The sequence below is a fragment of the Sinohyriopsis cumingii genome, chromosome 6 (genome assembly GCF_028554795.1).
Source record: "Sinohyriopsis cumingii isolate HCF-2022 chromosome 6, ASM2855479v2, whole genome shotgun sequence".
Classification (NCBI taxonomy): domain Eukaryota; kingdom Metazoa; phylum Mollusca; class Bivalvia; order Unionida; family Unionidae; genus Sinohyriopsis; species Sinohyriopsis cumingii.
Window position 1 is genome coordinate 83,726,306 of NC_142966.1, and position 21,748 is coordinate 83,748,053.

Genomic DNA, 21,748 nt, shown 5'->3' on the forward strand with positions numbered 1-21,748 from the left:
GCGGCTATCCTTCCTGGTGTCACACTCCCGAAGACCAAATACAATTCAAAGAGAAATACTACGAACAAGAAGGCATCACTTTAGACCACATCGAGAAAAACGAAGGCAGGCGATCGTTTGCCAACGTGATGTTAAATTGCTTGTGGGGTAAAATGGCACAACGACCGTGTTTACCCAAGACGGAATATTTGACAGAACCTTCCCGCTACTTCCAAATGATTCACGACAAAACCAAATACATGAAACACGTGGACGTCGTTCGTGAGGATTTGATCTTGGTCAATTACGAAGAAGATCTGGACTTTGTACAAGACGACCCTTTTGGAAATGTCATCATTGCGGCTTACGTGACAGCCCATGCTCGCTTAAAATTGTACGAAGCTTTAGAACTGTTAGAAGAACGCGTCCTGTACTTTGACACGGACAGTTGCATTTACATCCATCACCCGATTCAACATCACCCTGACATCGAAGGAGACCGTTTAGGAGCCTGGACAGACGAGCATCCCGACGACAAGATTCTAAGTTTCGTCAGTGGCGGTCCTAAAAATTACGGCTACGAATACCGGGACCCACAAGGAGAAGTGCACACGACGTGCAAAGTGAAAGGACTGACTCTGAATTATCGTACCAGTCGAGTGGTCAACTTTGGGGTATTGAAAGAAGCCTTGCAATCGGGAGAGGATGGAAACTTTAAAGTGACCACTCACCAACCGAACAAGATTGTACGTTTACCCACTCACCACATCGTCAGTCGACCCTTGGAAAAAGTCTATCAAATCGTATACCAGAAGCGAGTGCGACTTCCCAATCATTTCACCTTACCGTATGGACACGTCGGTATTAGTCTGTATATAAAAAAGGAAGCCTAGGCAAGATCGATAGTTCATTGTGACTACCAAGACCGAACGAACAAGATGAATACTTTGAAAGAGGCATCGTTCCAGTTTGGGGATTGTAAAAAAGTTGTATCTTCCTCTAGTGTGACTAATATTGGATGGATAAGACCCATGCATTGCGACGGAAAATGTCCGGAAGGAAACTGCGATTGTCCATGTGGTTACCATTGTAATTGCGTAACGGAGTTTGCACATGAGTGCGATTGTGAGCCTTGCGATGGATACGATGCTGTACCTTGTGACCTGAGCGATGCCGTAAAGCATCATGGGAACTTTAGTGTCCCTACCCCTATCATGGAAAGTGATGCTGTGCGTGTCAAACCTGTGGGATGCGAAAGCGATGCCGCTCGTCCTCTTGGACATTTTACTGGGTTTCGTTTTAAAGGGGAATGTTCACCTTCACGTCTACCCCCCTACGGATGTCATCCAGCCCTGAGCAAACTCCTACCCATGTCACTCAACCCTCATCGAAACGAACCTGTGAAAGACGAATATTCGTTTCCTGTGCGTTTGTCGGAATACTGCGACTTTGAAAATCGTCTTCAATCGTTCAAAGGAAAATGGCCAAAGTATCTGGGAGGACCGACCCCCGAAGAATTAGCCAGAGCCGGATTTTTCTACTTGGGCGAAGGAGATAAAGTCAAGTGCTTCAGTTGCGGTGTGTCACTTCACCACTGGGAACCGCAAGATTCGGCCTACGTAGAACATGCTCGATGGTCACCGAATTGTCATTACTTACCCTTAGTGGGACCGAGACATTGAAGTAACTTCTTACCATAATAATCTGTTCATGGATACTTTACAAGAGAACATTCGTGCTTTGCCTGTGGAGTTGAGAGAACGCATTTATCGAGAACTGGTTAAAATACAAGTCAAACGTAAAGAACAATTGCATCCGTTACGTCACCGGTGTTTGAACCACTGGTACCTGAAGGCTATACAAGGATTGATTCAATTGAAAGTGTTCCATCGGACAGACATTGATCAACGATCCTCTAGTTTTAAAAAGGATTGGTTTGGTATGGACGATTGTAGTTACATCATTGTAAACGTACTGCATCGAATTCCAGAGGAAGAGTTAACGAATTACCAACATCTTGAACACAATGTCAACTTAGTGAAAGAGGAAACTTCTGAACGAATTGTAATGTGTAGATTAGTGACTCAACGATTTAAATTCGACACTGAAGTAAAACCATGTTTGTGCAAAGAGTACATTTCTTGTGTCAGACCAAAGAGGATTTAGTATGACCTATTCATGGATACTTTGCTAGAGAACATTCGTGCTTTGCCTGTGGAGTTGAGAGAACGCATTTACCGAGAGCTGGTGAAAATACAAGTGAAACGCAAACTCAAAGTGATTCATCCGTTTTTAAATTATGCTCTGTTCCAAAGTACAAGAAGACTGATTATGAGTGGATATTACATTAGGCACAAAGTTAAACGAGGCTATTGGTCACCACCCAACGATTCCAAAAACAGTGTATATAATTATGGATACTTTACAAGAGTATATTTTGGGCTTGCCTGAGGAGTTGAGAGAAAGGATTTATCGAGAGTTGGTGAAAATACAAGTGAAACGTAAAGAACAACTGCATCCGTTACGTCACCAGATCTTTAACCACTGGTACCTGAATGGTATAAGAGAACTGATTCGTCAGAAATTGTTTCAGTGGTCAGACCTTGTTCAATACTTCCAGGCCCCCGATGATTCACGTGTTGATCATTTTGGTTACTTCGAGATTCACCTAGAGCAACCCATTGAGGAAGACGAGGTAAAGGATTACCAACATTTGTTACGTGGAATCTACTTAGCGGAAGAGGAAACTTCTAATCGAACTCTGACGTTTCGGTTACAGTATGCAAGATTTACATTCCCAACTGGAGAACGAAGATCACTGGCTAGAAAGTACGTGTATTCTTTTCGAAACAAAGAGACTATAAAAACAGGCTGCTATGCCACGACTTATGTCGTATGTCATCCAACAGATTCCGTGGAAGGAACTCAATGACCATATTCAAAATGTGGATCATTACCATCGATTATTACAAGAATTGTATCCATTCAATTTGGGACGACAAGTGGTGTGTGTCTTAGTGACTTGTTTTCTGGGATTTCGTTTACCAGCCGATTCTTTGTGGACTCTTTACGATCAGTACTTACCACCTCAATGGCCTTAAATGGTCACGAAAAACTCCTTTTGCTCAAAGCCTTGCGTTTTCATCTGGATACTTCTCGACCTCAACAGGAAAAAAAGATTCGTCAACTTTTAGCTACCCAAGACGTGTATGACGATGTGTGTGTAGCTTGTGACTTACATCCCCATTGGACAGATGTCCGTGCCTGGAAAGAATGGGGTTTTGAGGCTTGGACCCAAGAAGTGGCCCAGTATGCACGAGAGTTGTTCAAGGAAAAAAGTTACTTTTCAACCCGTGTTAGTGACGGTGCCAGAAGAACCCGTCACCCAGGACAGGACTGTCGTGGACAGGCCTGAAAGACCCTTTCGGGAGGACACTTGTGTGACCTTACCCCCTACTATAGAACTGGTTAGAACATTACCCAAAACATGTGGTTGTTGTACAGACACTTGTGTTTATTCCACGTTCATAGTTATCATGTGCCTTTTATCCTTGTACTTAAGCTTTTGGCTTTTATGTATTTTTGTCTTTCGTATTCATGTTTGAAAAAAAACATTCAATAAACGTGTTCTGAAAAAAGTATATAAACTCTTGTCTTGTTTGTTTTTCGTGTTACAAGTGACATTTCTCACACCATGGCTACCTCTACTGTCTCTGCTCCCTCTTCCTCTACTGTCAAAGTCATCGACGAACACTTAGATCGTGCCAGTTGGGAGGCTTTGTATCTTCGCCATCCCTTTAACATGCTCATTGCTGGACCTAGCGGTTCAGGCAAAACCGAATTCGTCAAACGTTTGATCGAACATAAACATCATTTGATCGATCGGCCCCCTCAACGGATCGTGTGGTGTTACAAAGAGTGGCAATCGGCGTACAGCCTCTTGCGAGAAAGTCAAGGCGATTCCATCGTGTTTGTGGAAGGCATTCCTAAAGAAGACGACGGCATCGTCTCTGACTCCCGTCTAACCCATTTGGTCATTTTCGACGACATGTTAGGAGAAGACGAAGAAGAAATTAAACTGTGGTTCACGCGCAAAGGGCATCACCGTAATGCCAGTGTCATTTACATCACCCAAAATTTGTTTCAACAAAGTAAAGCCCATCGCACCATCAGTCTCAATGCGCATTACGTGGTCTTGTTTAAAAGCCCTCGAGATAAATCGCAAGTGCAAGTCTTAGCCAAACAGTTAGGAACGCCTTGGCTGACTCAGGCGTACGACGATGCCACTCAAACGCCACACGCCTATTTACTCGTCGATTTGAAACCTACAACCCCCGAGGATTTGCGATTTCGTACCCACTTGTTTCACCACTGGTGCCAAGACGGAGGGCCTGTCCTGTACACGTCTCCGTCCTCGACTTCATTTCACTCCTCCCATGAAAAAAATCTATAAAAACCTCAGACCCTTTTTCGTCTGTCTCACACAGTGTGAACATGACGTCCCTTCAGTCGCATCTTCCCGTCAAATTGATTCGTGCCTTGTATGGCATCAGTCGAGAAAAAGATCCACAAACACGAGCCCGTGTCTTAGAAGCTAGTCTCAAAGAAGTCTTACGATGGTTCACGGTGACGGCACGTCAATTACTCCAAGGAATCATTCAGATTCCTCATCAAACCAAACGCTTTTTCGATCGAAACAAAGTCGCTTTGGTCCAACTGGCCGATCCCCGCATCGACACTCAAACCAAAAAACAAATCATTTTGAAACCTGGAGGGAGCGGTACTCTAGGAGGGGTCATCATTCGCTCACTCTTAAGATGGGATCCTAATGCCCCCAAAGTTATCCCCAAGACAAAAGTCCAACGAAGCCCCAAGAAGAAAAAGAAAAAGACCAGGTCCCCAAGAAGAATAACTTCTCCAGTGGCAGGACCCTCCTCTTACCAGACACCACCACCCCGGAAAAAGAAAAGAAGCCCCCAGAAAAAGAAACAGAGAAAAAGTCCCCAGAAAAAGAAAAGTCCACAGAAGAAAACTAGTCGCAAGAGAGGCACTTCGGCCAGGACGCAACCTTACACTCGCAAACCACGACCTGCCACGGCAGTGACTGCGTCTCCGGCATCCTCACGTTCATCCACTTCTCCGTTGATGACACCCAGAACTGAAGAGTACTTGGAGACGTTGATCACACCAAGAACATCTCCGTTGATGACCCCCAAAAGAACTTCCCCAGTGGCAGGACCCTCCAATTTAGTGGCAGTGGCTGCTGCTCACAAAGTACCTTCTCCCAAAATCAAAGTCCAAGAAAGATCGGGCATGTTACAAAGTTTACTGGATTTGTCCAAGCAAGAACTGGCTCGATTTAGTCCGTTACGTACCCCTGCACGACGTGTCATGCCTGTCCTCAAACTGATACGCCGTAAAGACAATCAATGGCGACGCGTTCCAGTATAAAAAAGGCCTGTGACCGAGTAGGGTATCAGTGTTTTTAGGTGCTCCTAAAGACTCAAAGATGTCACCCTCCAGAAAACCCCAAGGAAAGAAAAGGAAAGGACTGCCACCACGTTTAGCCAAACACGGGGACCTGTTATCTGTCCTGTCCAAAGCTTCTCCACCCCTACGAAAAAAACTCATTCAAACGGCTTCCAAAGAGGTCATCGATACCGTGTGCGAATGTTGTTTGAACGTTTTGAAAGGCACGATCCCTTTGTCCAAACACCAGAAACAATGCTTAAGCAAACATCGTCACGTTCTTCGCCAAATGGTTCGAAAGAAAATTCCCATTCGTCAAAAAAAGAAGATGTTAGTGCAACGTGGAGGCATTTTGCCTCTCTTGTTAGGCCCCATACTGAAAGGAGTCTTGGGAACCATGTTGGGAGGACTAGTGGGAGCAAGATAAAAAGGCCCTCGAAAGTCCCAAGATCTCAGAATTCACCCCTGACAACCCCATGGAAGGACGAAAACTAGCTTTAGTGCCTTACAAACGATGGATGGAATACCATCGGTGGCAAGAACAACGCGCCCCGCATTTACCTCCCAATCCCAATCTGAGCGAGATGTCCCAGTTACAACACGAATTGCAATCCTTGATGGATCGCCAAGATTTGTCCGAAACAGAAAAATCGCAAAAGTACGGTCAACTCTTGCAACGACTGCAACTCTTTCACCAGAAAGCTTTAGACGAAACAGCTCTACCCACTTTGAAAGATTTTAAGACCTTGATGAAAAGTCCAGCACCATCACCAGTACCAGTACCAGTACCGGTACCAGTGGTCAAGACAGAAAAAGGAAAAGAAGAAGAAGAAGAAGGGTTTCAAACTCCACCAGAAAAAGTACGCAAGTTAACAACACCACCTACCTCCAGAATTGGATGGATTAAAAAGATGATGGCCACCCCTTCTTCCTCACAAGAGAAAAAGAAAGTGAAGACAGAAGTGAAACAAGAACCGATATCCCCTGCTCAGACATCCTCCTCTTCGACACCTATTGCCGGTCGCACACGCAAAGCCTTGCAATCCAAGAAAATACCCCAAGAGAAAAAGAGTAGCCTCTTCCAAGAGTGGGTGCCTTATTAAGACACCAATCAACACAAAAAATGGAAAAAGTCTTAGCCAGCATTTACTACGATCCCTCGCATCCTGCAGGTTACGCAGGAGTTCAAAAATTGTATCGTGCTGCCAAAACGCGACTGAAAAGTCTCCGTTTACCTCAAGTGCAACGATGGTTACAAGAACAAGCTACCTACACTTTACACAAACCCATTCGACGCAAGTTTGCCAGAAGTCGCACCCGAGTGGAAGGCATCGATCATCAATGGCAAGCCGATTTAGCCGATGTCTCTCATTTGGCCAGCTACAATCGTGGCTACAAATATTTGTTCTGTGTCATCGACGTCTTTTCCAAATTTGCTTGGGTCGTGCCCTTGACTTCCAAATCGAGCAGCGAGTTAGTGCGAGCCCTGCAACGGGTGTTGAAACAAAGCGGTCGTCACCCTCTTCGATGGCAAACGGACAAAGGCACCGAATTTCTGAACCAAGCTTTCCAAAAAGAATTAAAGAAACGTGACATTCATTTTTTTACCACCGAGAATCCCGAAACCAAAGCCAGCATCGTGGAACGTTTTCAACGCACTTTGAAAGAACGCATGTGGAAATATTTTACGCATCACCACACTCTGAAGTACATCGACATCTTACCGCATCTGGTGCAAGCGTACAACCAATCTTACCATCGAAGCATCGGACGTGCCCCGCAAGACGTGACTCCCGACAACGAAGTGCTGGTGTTTGAGCGCCTGTTCGGTACGTCCCCGACGAGGGCTGTCCCCAAGAAAAGTGGAGAGTTGGCCGTAGGAGATTGGGTGCGCATTGGCAAAACCAAACGCACTTTCGACAAAGGTTACTTACCTAACTGGACGACCGAATTGTTTCGCGTCACTGGACGAGTGCATGACCGTCATCCTACCGTCTATAAATTGGAAGACATGAACGGAGAAGTGCTCAAAGGAACGTTTTATTTGCCCGAGTTACAACGTGTGACCAAAAAAGAAGACGACGTGTACGACATCGAAAGCATTCTCGAACGCAGAACCCGTAAAGTGGGCAAACGACGTGTCAAAGAAGTCAAAGTACGTTGGAAAGGATATCCACCCAGTTTCGATTCTTGGATCGACGCTTCGCAAGTCATCGACTATAAAAAGAAGAAGTGACCATCATGCCCTTTCACACATCAGACGCAGCTACGTCGACCACTCCTTCTTCCCCTAGTTCTTCTGTGCAAGATTTACAAAAACAACCCTTGTGGGTGTGGTGTGGAGAACGTGTGCCTAAAACGCAAATCGTCTTTTTCTGCCAAATCTTCGTGGTGTATTGTGTCATCGGGGCAGCCATCGCCAATTTGAGTTTGCAACAAGGAGACAAACAATTGTGGACCATTTTATTGAGCAGTTGCATCGGTTACCTGCTTCCCAATCCCTCCCTGAAATTCACCTCGAACGGGAACCCCGGGAACCTTGTGTCCAGTGCCAGTGTCAGTCACCAGTCCAACAACTACAACCAGAACCCCATTTTGGGCGGAGACACGCCTCTGACGTCCAGTAACCCCTCGGACAGCCACAGAACTCTAGAATTATGAGTCACCAAAACCAATTTTACTTAACCTTACCCAGTGACAGTTCCATGGAAGTGTTTCCCCACAACACGTTGTGCTGTTACACGGCCAAATTACCTCAAGCCATCGCCTTAGATCACGAAGCCCATTGGGAAGTGGCTTTAGTAGAAATGATTCACCCGACCCAAGTCCTCAATGTCCTTCCCAATCAAAATAAATTTGATGTGGAAGTTCATGACGAACAATTGCAACAGTACTTGGATACCTATGGCAAATATGACAAGAAAACCCCTGGCACAAAAAATCAAAAGTACACCACCTATCACTTGTTCATTCCCCCAGGGTATTATTTTAGTGGTCAACATTTGGTGAGCACCATTACCTCCAGGTTTAATGTCGTGTTTCTGAAAGCTTTGGAAAGTGTCAAAAAAAGTGTCACCATGGAATACCACAAAACAGCTCGTCGCTTCTTGATGAAATTTGACGGGAGTAAAATCCTGTCCATTTTATTTTGTCCTGAATTGTTTGACATGTTGGGCGGAGACATGGACATGAGAATGGTCATGATGAAGAAAAACGAATCACCCATCGTTTACGACAACGAGTCTTTTAGCAAGTTATTTCGTGCTCCGGTAGAACTGAACCAAGGACTGAATTTGATGTTTGTGTACTCCGATGTGGTGGAGTATAACGTGGTGGGACACACCTCTGTACCGTTACTGCGTGTCATTCCTTTCAAAGTGGATTCTGCCGCAAACGCTGACGAGGAAGGTGGAAACACTTATCACGTCCACAGCGAATTTGTCCATCCTCACTATTTGCCTGTCAGCAAGTCGTATTTGGACACGGTCAACATTACTATAAAAGGAGATTTGGGACAAAATATTCCATTCACCAAAGGAAAAGTCACGGTGAAACTCCATTTTCGAAAACGGTTTTCTCACGACTCGTAAGTAAGTCATGTATCCAGTGTACCGAGGGGTTGCTCGACAGCGAGGACACGGTTTAGGAGACATGTTAAAATCGGCCTTTCGTTCGGTGGCTCCGGTGTTGAAACCGATGGTGACACGCGGATTGCACGCCTTGAAAGATGCGGCACTGACACAAGGCAAAGAATTTCTCCAAAATGTTATCATCGACAAACAAAACCCTAAAGAAGCCTTCATGAGGGCAGGCAAAAATGTCTTGCTGCAAACGGGCAAAGACATTTTGGGCCGACGAGACACACCTATAAATGCCCTGCACGCTACCGAGTCAGGCATTCAGCAAGGACAAGGCAGAAAGAGACGACGAAGAAAACACCCTTTCACCAGACTTCAAGCTAGAAAGGCCAAGAAAAGAAGAACCGTTCGAGACTTAGACGTTTTCGATTATTGAGAAAGAACAGAACAAAAAATGATGCACCGAGAGTCATGCGCCTGTTCCAAGACAGAACTGGATCTGTTTGCCATGCCCCCCACCATGATGACGATGCAAGAATCCCAGTGGGTGGAATTTCACCCCGTCTCCTCATTGACAGCCTCAGCTCCCATCGAGTTTGAAATCAAAGGACAGCCCGAAGATTACATCGATCTGAATAGCAGTTACTTGTACTTGAAAGTCAAAGTTGTCGATGAGGACAATTCGAGCCTAGATGGCGATGAGGTAATAGCTCCCGTCAACAATTTCATGCATTCCTTGTTTAGCGGAGTGGACTTGTACTTGAACAACAAACTGGTCAGCAGCAGCATGGATACTTACCCTTATCGAGCGTACCTGGAAAATCTCTTGACGTACGGAATAGATGCCAAGAACACTCATCTCAATGCCTGTGTGCTATGGGAAGCTGACGAAGCAGGCCAGTTTGAAAGATTCGAAACTGATGCAAGCAAAACACCAAACAATGACGGATTTGTAGAACGAAGAGACAAAATCAAAAACGGACAAAGTTTAGAACTGATGGATCGTTTACATCTGGACATGTGGTTGCAAGAGAAATATTTGCTAAACGGGGTGAATGTTCGCCTGAGACTGAATCGTAGCAGTGCCGCTTTCCATTTGATAGGTACTACTGTTTGCAAAACTGTCATCGAGGAAGCCAGGCTCTACGTACGCCGTGTGGAAGTGTTACCTAAAGTGGGAAACGACATCAGTCAGACGTTGAGCAGAACGACCGCCAAATATCCCATACGACGCGTGGAAGTGAAAACGTTCACCATTCCCAAGGGACAGCGATCCATGATCGAAGATCATCTGTTCCAAGGACAGCTACCCAAACGTTTAATCGTTGGTATCGTCGAGAATACAGCCTTCAACGGAGCTGTCGAAAAAAATCCTTTCTACTTTCAACACTTTGGCGTGTCCAAGATCGAAGTCAGTCGCGATGGCAAGACCTTGTGTACCCGACCTTTCGAACCTGACTTTGAGAAGAAGAATTACTTGAGATCGTACTTGTCCCTGTACGAAGCCACCGGCCAGTTAGGAACCAACACCAGTCACGGCATTACGTACGAGGATTGCGCAGGAGGTTATGCTTTGTGGGCTTTCGATTTCACTCCAGACCAAGGCAGCGACGAGGGACATTTCCACCCTATAAAATCCGGCCAAATTCGTGTGGAAATTCAGTTTGCAAACCGAGACCCTGATGTAACGGTGAACGTCATCCTGTATGCCGAATTTGATAATACCATAGAAATCAATAGTTTGAGAGAAGTCATTCTAGATTACTAGAAGCCATGGAAGACTGTTATCCCTCTTTACCTAGTGGAGAAACTTTGGACATGGAATGTAAGGAGACCGTGGAAAAAGAAGAAGAAGTGATCATGATGAAGTCCCGATGGCCAGAACAAGAAGCGCATTTAGTCTCCTGTTTTGCCAAACACTTGGTGGATAAAATGACGGAATTGATCAAGAAAAATTGTTATGGATGTCAAAACGATCATCCCAGTCAAATTCAACACGATAAATGCCTGATGTTGAGTCAAGAAGAAAAATTGGACGAATATCTGGACGAAGCTTGGAGTCTCATCTCGAACAAAGACGTGTTGCACCAGTGGTATAAAGACTTGCGTGAACATTCTTGTCCACCATTAACCACTCAAGAGATCCATCGTATCGAAGCTCTCCTGAATCAGAGTGAGGAAACAGAACGAATAACCGTTTATTCGTCAGACATTTTCAAGCAAAAAGTCAGGATCGAATTGACGACTTATTATTACCTGTGAAGAAAAAAAACACACAAATGGATACCTGGGAACTTTATTACCTTTTGAACCACAGTTCGTATACGGCTTCTTGGAATCCTGTCGTCTGTGCTAAAGATGAACTCCCTCATCGCAAACCTAAAGACCATCAAGCTTACGTGATCAACACGGACGACAGTCATCTCCCAGGAACCCACTGGGTAGCCGTCTACTTTCCTCAAGAAGGATGTGTGGAATATTTCGATTCGTACGGATTGCCCCCTTTGGTAGACGATATCATCGACTTTATGAGAAGAAATGCTCAAACCACCCGATTCAATAATGTGAAATTACAAGGCACAGATTCCTTGGTGTGTGGACAGTACTGTGTGTATTTTCTGCATCATCGCAGCCTGGGCTATTCCTTAGAACATTTAGTGACTCATTTTGATCCTCGTTCTTCTTCAAGAAACGATGTGAAAGTAGATCGATGGTTTTGTGACCATTATGCTTATCTTTTGTCTCAAGCTAGGAAACGTAGTGTCCATCAATGGCCTAATGATTTCCAACAGTGGAAATCACAATTTCATTCACAACGTTGTCAGCCCTGTTTAAAGTAGGTTGTAAAATGAGAAAAAAATGTTTGTGATTTGAAAAAAATTGTTTGATGTTATAGTGTTGGATTATTGTTAAAAATGTTAGAGTTGTTGTTTAGTGTTAAGTGATTTTTGAATAAAAAATGTTGTGTTTTGAAAAAATGCCTTTGTCTTTTGTTTAGCTATAAGAATGTTGGATTGATGCTCTTTCATTTCTTACTATACCTCTCATGACACTCACTGAACGTTGCGGCTCGAAAACCGTGTGGGGGATGTTTTCCTTCACGTCCGCGCTTTAACTTTAAGAACCGGGGTTGTTTCCAGTCTAACCATCCATTGTCGACTCATCCTTCTACGAAGATGTGCTCCAAACTAGCTAAGCTCAACGAAGCCTACGTGAATCTGCATAGGGTCAGACACAGTCTGATACCGAAGCCAGAAGAAATAGAGAATGTGAGAATGTTAAAAATCACTGAAGACCTGATAGAAGAGCTCTTCAGAGAACAAATGAACAGGAAAAAAGAAGAATGGACAGAGAAGTACAGACTTCAGAGACAGCAGCAACAGCAGCAGCAACAGCAGCAGCAACAGCAGCAACCTGAAGCTGACAGAGGCTTTGTCGATTGTCGTATCGACACCAAAGAATTCTTCTTCTCTTTCCGAAGAAGCAGACCTATCGCCAGAAAGTCTATCCTCAGAGGACATCGCATTCTTAGAAACTAAAAAAGAATGCCATAGCAAAACAAAAAACAGCCCTTTTCAGGGCTAGCCAATACTCTAGAAAAGAAATAACCATCAATTTGCCAATGTGTGTAGATAGAGTAGTGTGAAAATAAACACTAACTCTTTTTCAAAAAATGTGAGGGTATGTGTTTGTGTGTTTGTGTGATTGTGTTTGTAAGTGATAAAGTAGGTTGGTGTGGATAGTAGATTAAAATGATGTTTGTTTTTTGGGCTGTTTGAGGTGTATATTTGGGGTTAGATTGGATTGCCTTGCGTATGTGGATAGTCTATTGAAGTGATGGGTAACGTAAAAAAGTGAGTGTTTCTTTTAGGTCCGCGTGTTGATTTTGGTCATGATCTAGGTAAGATCAATTTTGTGTTATTAGGGGATGTTTTCCATCACGTCCGCGCTTTCACTATAAATTGAAACTCGTTCGGCAGTCCAGCTACCCTTGTTGATTGATCAACACCAAAAATGAACACGAGACTGGAGAAACTGTTGGAGCTTCATGTGCATCTGGAATATGCCAGGCGCATATTAAATGAACTGGCCGCGGAAGCCATTGTCGAGGAGGGAAGAATAAGAGAGGAGGAAAGAAGAAACAAAGAAGAGGAGGAGAGAAGATATAAAGAAGAAGAGGAAAGAAGATACAAAGAGGAGGAGAGAAGATACAACGAAGAGTAGGAGGAAAAGGAGAGAAGAAAAAATTTCAGAATCCCAGAGAGCGAAAATTGGGATTCTGAAGCGACATATCCTGCCTCTGCTCTCTCCCCCCAAAAGGTAAAAAGTAACTGGGGGATAAGATGTGTATGTGGCGCCAGGCCTGGAAGGTGCCACCATTAACCAGGTGTCCATGAAGTTCCAAACAAAACAGCCCTTTTCAGGGCTACCCAATACTCTAGAAAAGAAATAACGATCGATTTGCCAATGTGTGTAGGTAGAGTAGTGTGAATATAAACACTAACTCTTTTTTCAAAAAATGTGAGGGTATGTGTTTGTGTGATTGTGTGTTTGTGTTTGTAAGAGCTCAGGTATGTTTGTGTGAATAGTAGATTATGGGTTTCTTAGCGTATGTGAAGAGTATAGTTGGGGTTTTATTATATGAAATGAAAAAGTAGGGGGATGTTTTCCTTCACGTCCGCGCGTTGTTCGGTCATGATCTAGGTAAGATCAATTTTATGTTTTTAGGGGATGTTTTCCATCACGTACGCGCTTTCAGTATAAAACTAACAGTGTTGGCCATTGGAACCCATTCTACGGAATAAGCAAAGAAGAAGATGCCAGCAGCTTCAGCTTTATACAACGATCTTATGGGAAGTTGGTATTGGATGGTGGATGGATTGAGTGTAGTAGAAAGGGTTGAACAGGAATGGAGGTATGCAGTGACAAAAGACTTCGTCTCAAGACAAGTAACCAGCCTCCACTTATCCGTAAATATTGTAAAAGAAATGATAGAGGATGAGGAGAAGAGAATCAGAGGTTTAATTAACCCACCGTATGTCAAAGTGGGTAAGTTAAAAGAAGCGATAGATCATGTGACGAGTGCAAGGCTCTTTCTAGAAGACATTGTAGAATGGACAGATTGGTGTTTCGCGAAGTGGGGGTTAGAAAAACTTAAGAAAGCTGAAGAACTAATGAGGAATGTGCTGACCAAAGAGGTCAAGATGATCAAAGAAAAGTGGTCCAATGAAAGAAAAGAAGAAGAAAATAGAAAAAAAGGGATGAATTCGAAAAACTGAACACAAACTGGATGAAAATCCAAGAGAAGTTCCGGGCCATGGGCCACCCGGACTGGCTGCCGGAAACAGAAAAGAAAAAGAAGAAAGGAATGATGGACAAAATAAGAGGATGGTGGAAGAAGTTAAGAAGTTAAAAGAAGAAGAAGAAGAAGAAGAAGAAAAACCCAAAGGCCCTTTTCAGGGCCAGCCATATATCTCGAAAAGAGATAGCCTTTATAATTGCCTACCCTTTTTTTTTTAAAAAAAAAAATCCCATGTTAATTTCCCTTGACGCTAATCAGACCCAAGATTTTTTTTCTCCATGTTAATTTTCCCTTGTCGCTAATCGGACCCACGATTTTTTTTTTCTCCATGTTAAATTTCCCTTGTCGCTAGACAGACCCACGATATTTTTCTCCATGTTAATTTCCCTTGTCGCTAATCGGACCCACGATTTTTCTCCATGTTAAATTTCCCTTGTCGCTAATCGGACCCAAGGGTCTCTGTAATGCTAATTCCCATTGTCGCTAATCCTACCCCTTTCACTACTAACAGCTTACAAACTGTCAAGTTAACTTACTGCAGTCAGATTGGATTGAATAGCTTACAAAATGTCAAGTTAACTTATTGCAGCCAGACTGGATTGAATAGCTTACAAAATGTCAAGTTAACTTACTGTAGTCAGACTGGATTGAATAGCTTACAAAATGTCAAGTTAACTTACTGTAGTCAGATTGGACTGAACAGCTTACAAAATGTCAAGTTAACTTACTGCAGTCAGATTAGATTGAATAGCTTACAAAATGTCAAGTTAACTTACTGTAGTCAGATTGGATTGAACAGCTTACAAAATGTCACGTTAACTTACTGCAGTCAGATTGGATTTAACAGCTTACAAAATGTCAAGTTAACTTACTGCAGTCAGATTGGACTGAACAGCTTACAAAATGTCAAGTTAACTTACTGTAGTCAGATTGGATTGAATAGCTTACAAAATGTCAAGTTAACTTTGTAGTCAAATTGGATGTAATAGCTTACAAAATGTCAAGTTAACGTACTGAAGTCAGATTGGATTGAATAGCTTACAAAATGTCAAGTTAACTTACTGCAGTCAGATTGGATTGAATAGCTTACAAAATGTCAAGTTAACGTACTGTAGTCAGATTGGATTGAATAGCTTACAAAATGTCAAGTTAACTTACTGCAGTCAGATTGGATTGAATAGCTTACAAAATGTCAAGTTAACTTACTGTAGTCAGATTGGATTGAATAGCTTACAAAATGTCAAGTTAACGTACTGTAGTCAGATTGGATTGAATAGCTTACAAAATGTCAAGTTAACTTACTGCAGTCAGATTGGATTGAATAGCTTACAAAATGTCAAGTTAACGTACTGTAGTCAGATTGGATTGAATAGCTTACAAAATGTCAAGTTAACTTACTGCAGTCAGATTGGACTGAATAGCTTACAAAATGTCAAGTTAACTTGCTGCAGTCAGGTTGGATTGAATAGCTTACAAAATGTCAAGTTAACTTACTGCAGTCAGATTGGACTGAACAGCTTACAAAATGTCAAGTTAACTTACTGCAGTCAAACTAGATTGAACAGCTTACAAGATGTCAAGTTAACTTACTGCAGTCAGATTGGATTGAATAGCTTACAAAATGTCAAGTTAACTTACTGCAGTCAAACTGGATTGAACAGCTTACAAGATGTCAAGTTAACTTACTGCAGTCAGATTGGATTGAATAGCTTACAAAATGTCAAGTTAACTTACTGTAGTCAGATTGGATTGAATAGCTTACAAAATGTCAAGTTAACTTACTGCAGTCAAACTGGATTGAATAGCTTACAAAATGTCAAGTTAACTTACTGTAGTCAGATTGGACTGAACAGCTTACAAAATGTCAAGTTAACTTACTGCAGTCAGATTAGATTGAATAGCTTACAAAATGTCAAGTTAACTTACTGTAGTCAGATTGGATTGAACAGCTTACAAAATGTCACGTTAACTTACTGCAGTCAGATTGGATTTAACAGCTTACAAAATGTCAAGTTAACTTACTGCAGTCAGATTGGACTGAACAGCTTACAAAATGTCAAGTTAACTTACTGTAGTCAGATTGGATTGAATAGCTTACAAAATGTCAAGTTAACTTTGTAGTCAAATTGGATGTAATAGCTTACAAAATGTCAAGTTAACGTACTGAAGTCAGATTGGATTGAATAGCTTACAAAATGTCAAGTTAACTTACTGCAGTCAGATTGGATTGAATAGCTTACAAAATGTCAAGTTAACGTACTGTAGTCAGATTGGATTGAATAGCTTACAAAATGTCAAGTTAACTTACTGCAGTCAGATTGGATTGAATAGCTTACAAAATGTCAAGTTAACTTACTGTAGTCAGATTGGATTGAATAGCTTACAAAATGTCAAGTTAACGTACTGTAGTCAGATTGGATTGAATAGCTTACAAAATGTCAAGTTAACTTACTGCAGTCAGATTGGATTGAATAGCTTACAAAATGTCAAGTTAACGTACTGTAGTCAGATTGGATTGAATAGCTTACAAAATGTCAAGTTAACTTACTGCAGTCAGATTGGACTGAATAGCTTACAAAATGTCAAGTTAACTTGCTGCAGTCAGGTTGGATTGAATAGCTTACAAAATGTCAAGTTAACTTACTGCAGTCAGATTGGACTGAACAGCTTACAAAATGTCAAGTTAACTTACTGCAGTCAAACTAGATTGAACAGCTTACAAGATGTCAAGTTAACTTACTGCAGTCAGATTGGATTGAATAGCTTACAAAATGTCAAGTTAACTTACTGCAGTCAAACTGGATTGAACAGCTTACAAGATGTCAAGTTAACTTACTGCAGTCAGATTGGATTGAATAGCTTACAAAATGTCAAGTTAACTTACTGTAGTCAGATTGGATTGAATAGCTTACAAAATGTCAAGTTAACTTACTGCAGTCAAACTGGATTGAATAGCTTACAAAATGTCAAGTTAACTTACTGTAGTCAGATTGGATTGAATAGCTTACAAAATGTTAAAAGCTTAACTTACTTCAGCATGTTATACTATCACTAAACCTCCGCTCTCTCAAATCCTTGATATAGTTTATTATCAGCGAATTAATACGATTAATATTGAGATTAGCTAACGAAAAGGGGGTTGGAACGATGTCCTGAAGAATGATAATGTCTTCAAATCTTAGATTCAAAAGCAAAAGTTCGGTATATAAAAAACATAATGATCTTTTCCTGCGTAAATACCACATTCATCTTGTAAGACAAAAATTATATTTCATCTCATGGCTTCATTACGTCAATTTCATAAAACAGGCAAAACCACTTGTTTTTATTTTTTGAAAAAGCGAAATAACCTTGACTATTGTATAAATAAATAAAATAAAAATGGCTCGTTTGCGGAATATGCAGAATAGTGAGCTACTTGAATACAAGAAGGGATTTTATCATAATCAATAATATCAGTAAAAGTAAACACAAATGATCAACTTGGTGTTTATCCCTGCTTTAAGTTATTTTTTATTGCATTCCTGTACTGATTATTTGTTTACAAATTCGCTGATAAGTATTTCACATGAGCAATTGATTCTCATGGCAATTCAGTATCTGGGTAGAATTTAAAGATGGGTCTCATTACAACAATTATTGGGATGGGGTTGCACTGTTTAAATACTTCATCCGGGATGTGTTTGCTGTTACACTGTGTGAACGCTGAGAATCTTGTCGATGAATATCAATGTATATGGAACTCAGAATATCATGTAATTACCCTTTAGAACTCAGAATATGAAAATCATGTAATTACCCTTTAGAGCTCAGAATAAGAAAATCATGTAATTACCCTTTAGAGCTCAGAATATGAAAATCATGTAATTACCCTTTAGAGCTCAGAATATGAAAATCATGTAATTACCCTTTAGAGGTAGGAATATGAAAATCATGTAATTACCCTTTAGAACTCAGAATATGAAAATCATGTAATTACCCTTTAGAGCTCAGAATATGAAAATCATGTAATTACCCTTTAGAGCTCAGAATATGAAAATCATGTAATTTACCCTTTAGAGGTAGGAATATGAAAATCATGTAATTACCCTTTAGAGCTCAGAATATGAAAATCATGTAATTACCCTTTAGAGTTCAGAATATGAAAATCGTGTAATTACCCTTTAGAGGTAGGAATATGAAAATCATGTAATTACCCTTTAGAACTCAGAATATGAAAATCATGTAATTACCCTTTAGAGGTAGGAAACGTTTACAGCTTTGGCATGGATGAAATATTGTTTGTAATAAGCGGCTTGACTTGGCAAGCGTTGTCAATGTTTCAAAAGTAAAATAAGGTGTACAAATCGTTTCCATAGTGGTTTATGCTGTGAAATATTGATTAATATGGAATATAGATAAGTTGTGTTGATAGAATTATATTTTTATATTAATGACGTTTCATTAAGAAAGTTGTATTGTCATAGTATTGAAGCAGATAAGTCTTCCTTTTGATACATATTAGTATGCCACCACATCACAACATGACCTCTAAATCAAATGGTTGTCTTCAAGGAGAATAAAAAACAAAACGCCGGTTTTAAAGTAATATGTATGCTGATTGGTTGGTGTAGAGTTCTCCTCAAGTCCGAAATGTCAGTAATCGTTTACACTGTACAAGATAATTTTGATGTAAGGGTATTAAATAAATGTTATTTCTCAGTTTAAGTTATGACAATCATAACATTTATACTTCGCTTAAAAAGATAATAATAACCTAAGTTTTATTTGTTTCTTATCATATGTAATTGCCGACTTACCAAACGGTCCAAGAAGACCCAAAATAAAAACCATTTGAGGAAACGTCATCCTCATTTCAGGAGTGTTATAATCCCATCAAATCTCCCCACAAATGATACCCTCCTTCTATCGATGTTGACTAACATATACAATAATATTGCCCTTGATCAGTCATCACAGTTATATTTCACCTCCTATACACGTGGTATGCTGGGACAGAGAGTTTCTTTCCCACGAGTCTTGCTTCCTGCTTACTAAGTAGCGTCCGTTTCAATGCAGTTTTCACGAACTGAATCTATTATTAGTTATGGCTTATTCTTTGGTGGCATTCTATCACAGCAAATAGTATAATAATTAGATTGTAATTCGTGAATTTTGAGATGAAAGGGGAGGGAAAAGAGAGAGTATTATTCTTTCACAAAAACCTAGAAACTTTACGACCTCCATAAAGTATCAAATGTCATCAAAATACGCGCGTGAAATTGTAGACTGAAAAGAAAGCTTTCTGATCGTGTCAAAGTGTATCTTGTCCCTAGACAGCATTTTAAAATCCTCAATATTTCACGCGCGTGCATACATGCATACACAATTCTTAGTAGTGAAGAAAAAAATTACGTTATGTTTACAAATAACTGGTAGTTTTCATAAGTATTTGGCGCTGTCAGAAGACATTTAGAGAATATTGTTGTTGTTGTTCTAGGACTTAACGCCATTTTTGAGCACACGATATACATGGCGGCCAGTATTAATGGTGGAGGAAGAACCCGTGAAAATCCCGGAAAGAACCACCGACCCACGATAAACTACTGGCAAGCTTTCTCACATACCCACATTGGCCGAATCGGAAACTCGAACCCACGCAGACAGAGGTGAGATGGCAGTGATCCGTAATGGAGAGCGCTTTAAACCACTCGGCCACTCGGGGCCCCTTTAGAGAATATACACGTTACATCCCCACCGTGTCTGTATAGTATTCAATATTAAGAGAATTCTCAATAGATTTTAGTTTGAAAGAAGCATGCAATATAAAACATACATTTATTTTCGCTCGCTTTCTTGTTTCTTAAACTTTCTTGTCCCTTGACTGCTTAAATGTTTATCAGTAAGTTCATATGTCACTGAAGGCACATTTTAGATAGTGTGAGAACAACATAAGTATTTTACAGAAAGAGAAAAGAAATATTGAAATGGGCACCTGGTAGATGTCCGTGTGAAATTATCACACTATAATAAATGTTCGAATACTTTTTCCGTTGTTTAATACAACCATTATTTATCTACCCATCTACAAAATGCATACGCTGGACTCAGATGTACTGCTAAGATTGTTGCTATAGAGGAAGGGTGACACAATGACGTCCCTCAAAATCAACTCTGTGTGTGTGTGTGTGTGTGTGTGTGTGTGTGTGTGTGTGTGTTATTAAAGCCGAATCGAATATAAATATCTATTTCTTTTACAATACCCATTTTATGCAGATCTTAGAAAGAGACTCGTGCCAGGAATATTTAACAACAACAAAACAACACCCATGTGAAGAAAACATCTTATATTCTCTGACGAAGTCTAGGAATCCTGTCATAACGTCTCAGCTAACATAATGTTTCTTTCAGTTTTCTACAGAAGAAATTAAATTTACATGTAACAACATTATTTTTATACTTATATGCAATATCACAGTTATGTATTGCTATTTATGTGTCATCTTCCTATATATTTCCATTGGGGGTGCCGAATTTTTTTTATTTGATCCCGTTTTACTTCACTGTGTTAATTTTATTTGCAATATGGCGCTTGTAAATTACTGTTTGACATTATCACAATATTGTATGTGCACTTTCATACAAATCTCAATAACATGTTTCAATGTCGGCAATGTTATGCCGTCATAACACACATTAACCAGGTTAACTTTGTGAATGAGAAGAGAACGCAAAATAAGCTTATGCATGTTGCTCAGTTCTCTATAACTATTGTTAGACTGTATCTATTTGCAACAAATAGTCTGTGTTTAAATTAATGGAAATTAGCCAACCATGTTAGCAGACGGCTTTACATTTCGATAATAATTTAATTAAATTCCCTCTCAATCATAACCAGCTTTCATATTCCAAATACTAACATTGAAACTTCCCCCTATCAGTTTTACAATCTTCATTCTCATTTGAAATCATGGTTGGTTCAATGAAATAGTTCAATTAATTCATTAACCTCGTCAGTATGCTGTTGTGGCTTTGCTCGTGAATAAAATATATTCATCAATAGCCTAAGAAGGGGGATAGTTGTCATTACGGGAATACAGTATATTGATCAATAGCCTAAGAAGGGGGATAGTTGTCATTACGGGAATACAGTACATTGATCAATAGTCTAAGGAGGGGGATAGTTGTCATTACGGGAATACAGTACATTGATCAATAGCCTAAGAAGGGGGATAGTTGTCATTACGGGAATACAGGACATTGATCAATAGCCTAAGAAAGGGGATATTTGTCATTACTGGAATACAGTACATTGATCAATAGTCTAAGGAGGGGAATCGTTGTCATTACGGGAATACAGTACATTGATCAATAGCCTAAGAAGGGGGATAGTTGTCATTACGGGAATACAGGACATTGATCAATAGCCTAAGAAAGGGGA

At 40.8% G+C, this 21,748-nt stretch overlaps 1 protein-coding gene across 1 annotated transcript in view; it reads right to left on the bottom strand.

The window, feature by feature from the left end:
• LOC149797345 (uncharacterized) overlaps window positions 1–19,255 on the bottom strand; it is a 37,709-nt gene extending 18,454 nt beyond the window's left edge. The window contains exon 1 of the mRNA XM_089960398.1: window positions 19,128–19,255. Coding sequence (XP_089816524.1) covers window positions 19,128–19,182 — 55 coding nt within the window. The 5' untranslated portion in view covers window positions 19,183–19,255. The remainder of the gene's footprint in view (window positions 1–19,127) is intronic.
• Window positions 19,256–21,748: the final 2,493 nt, after the last annotated feature.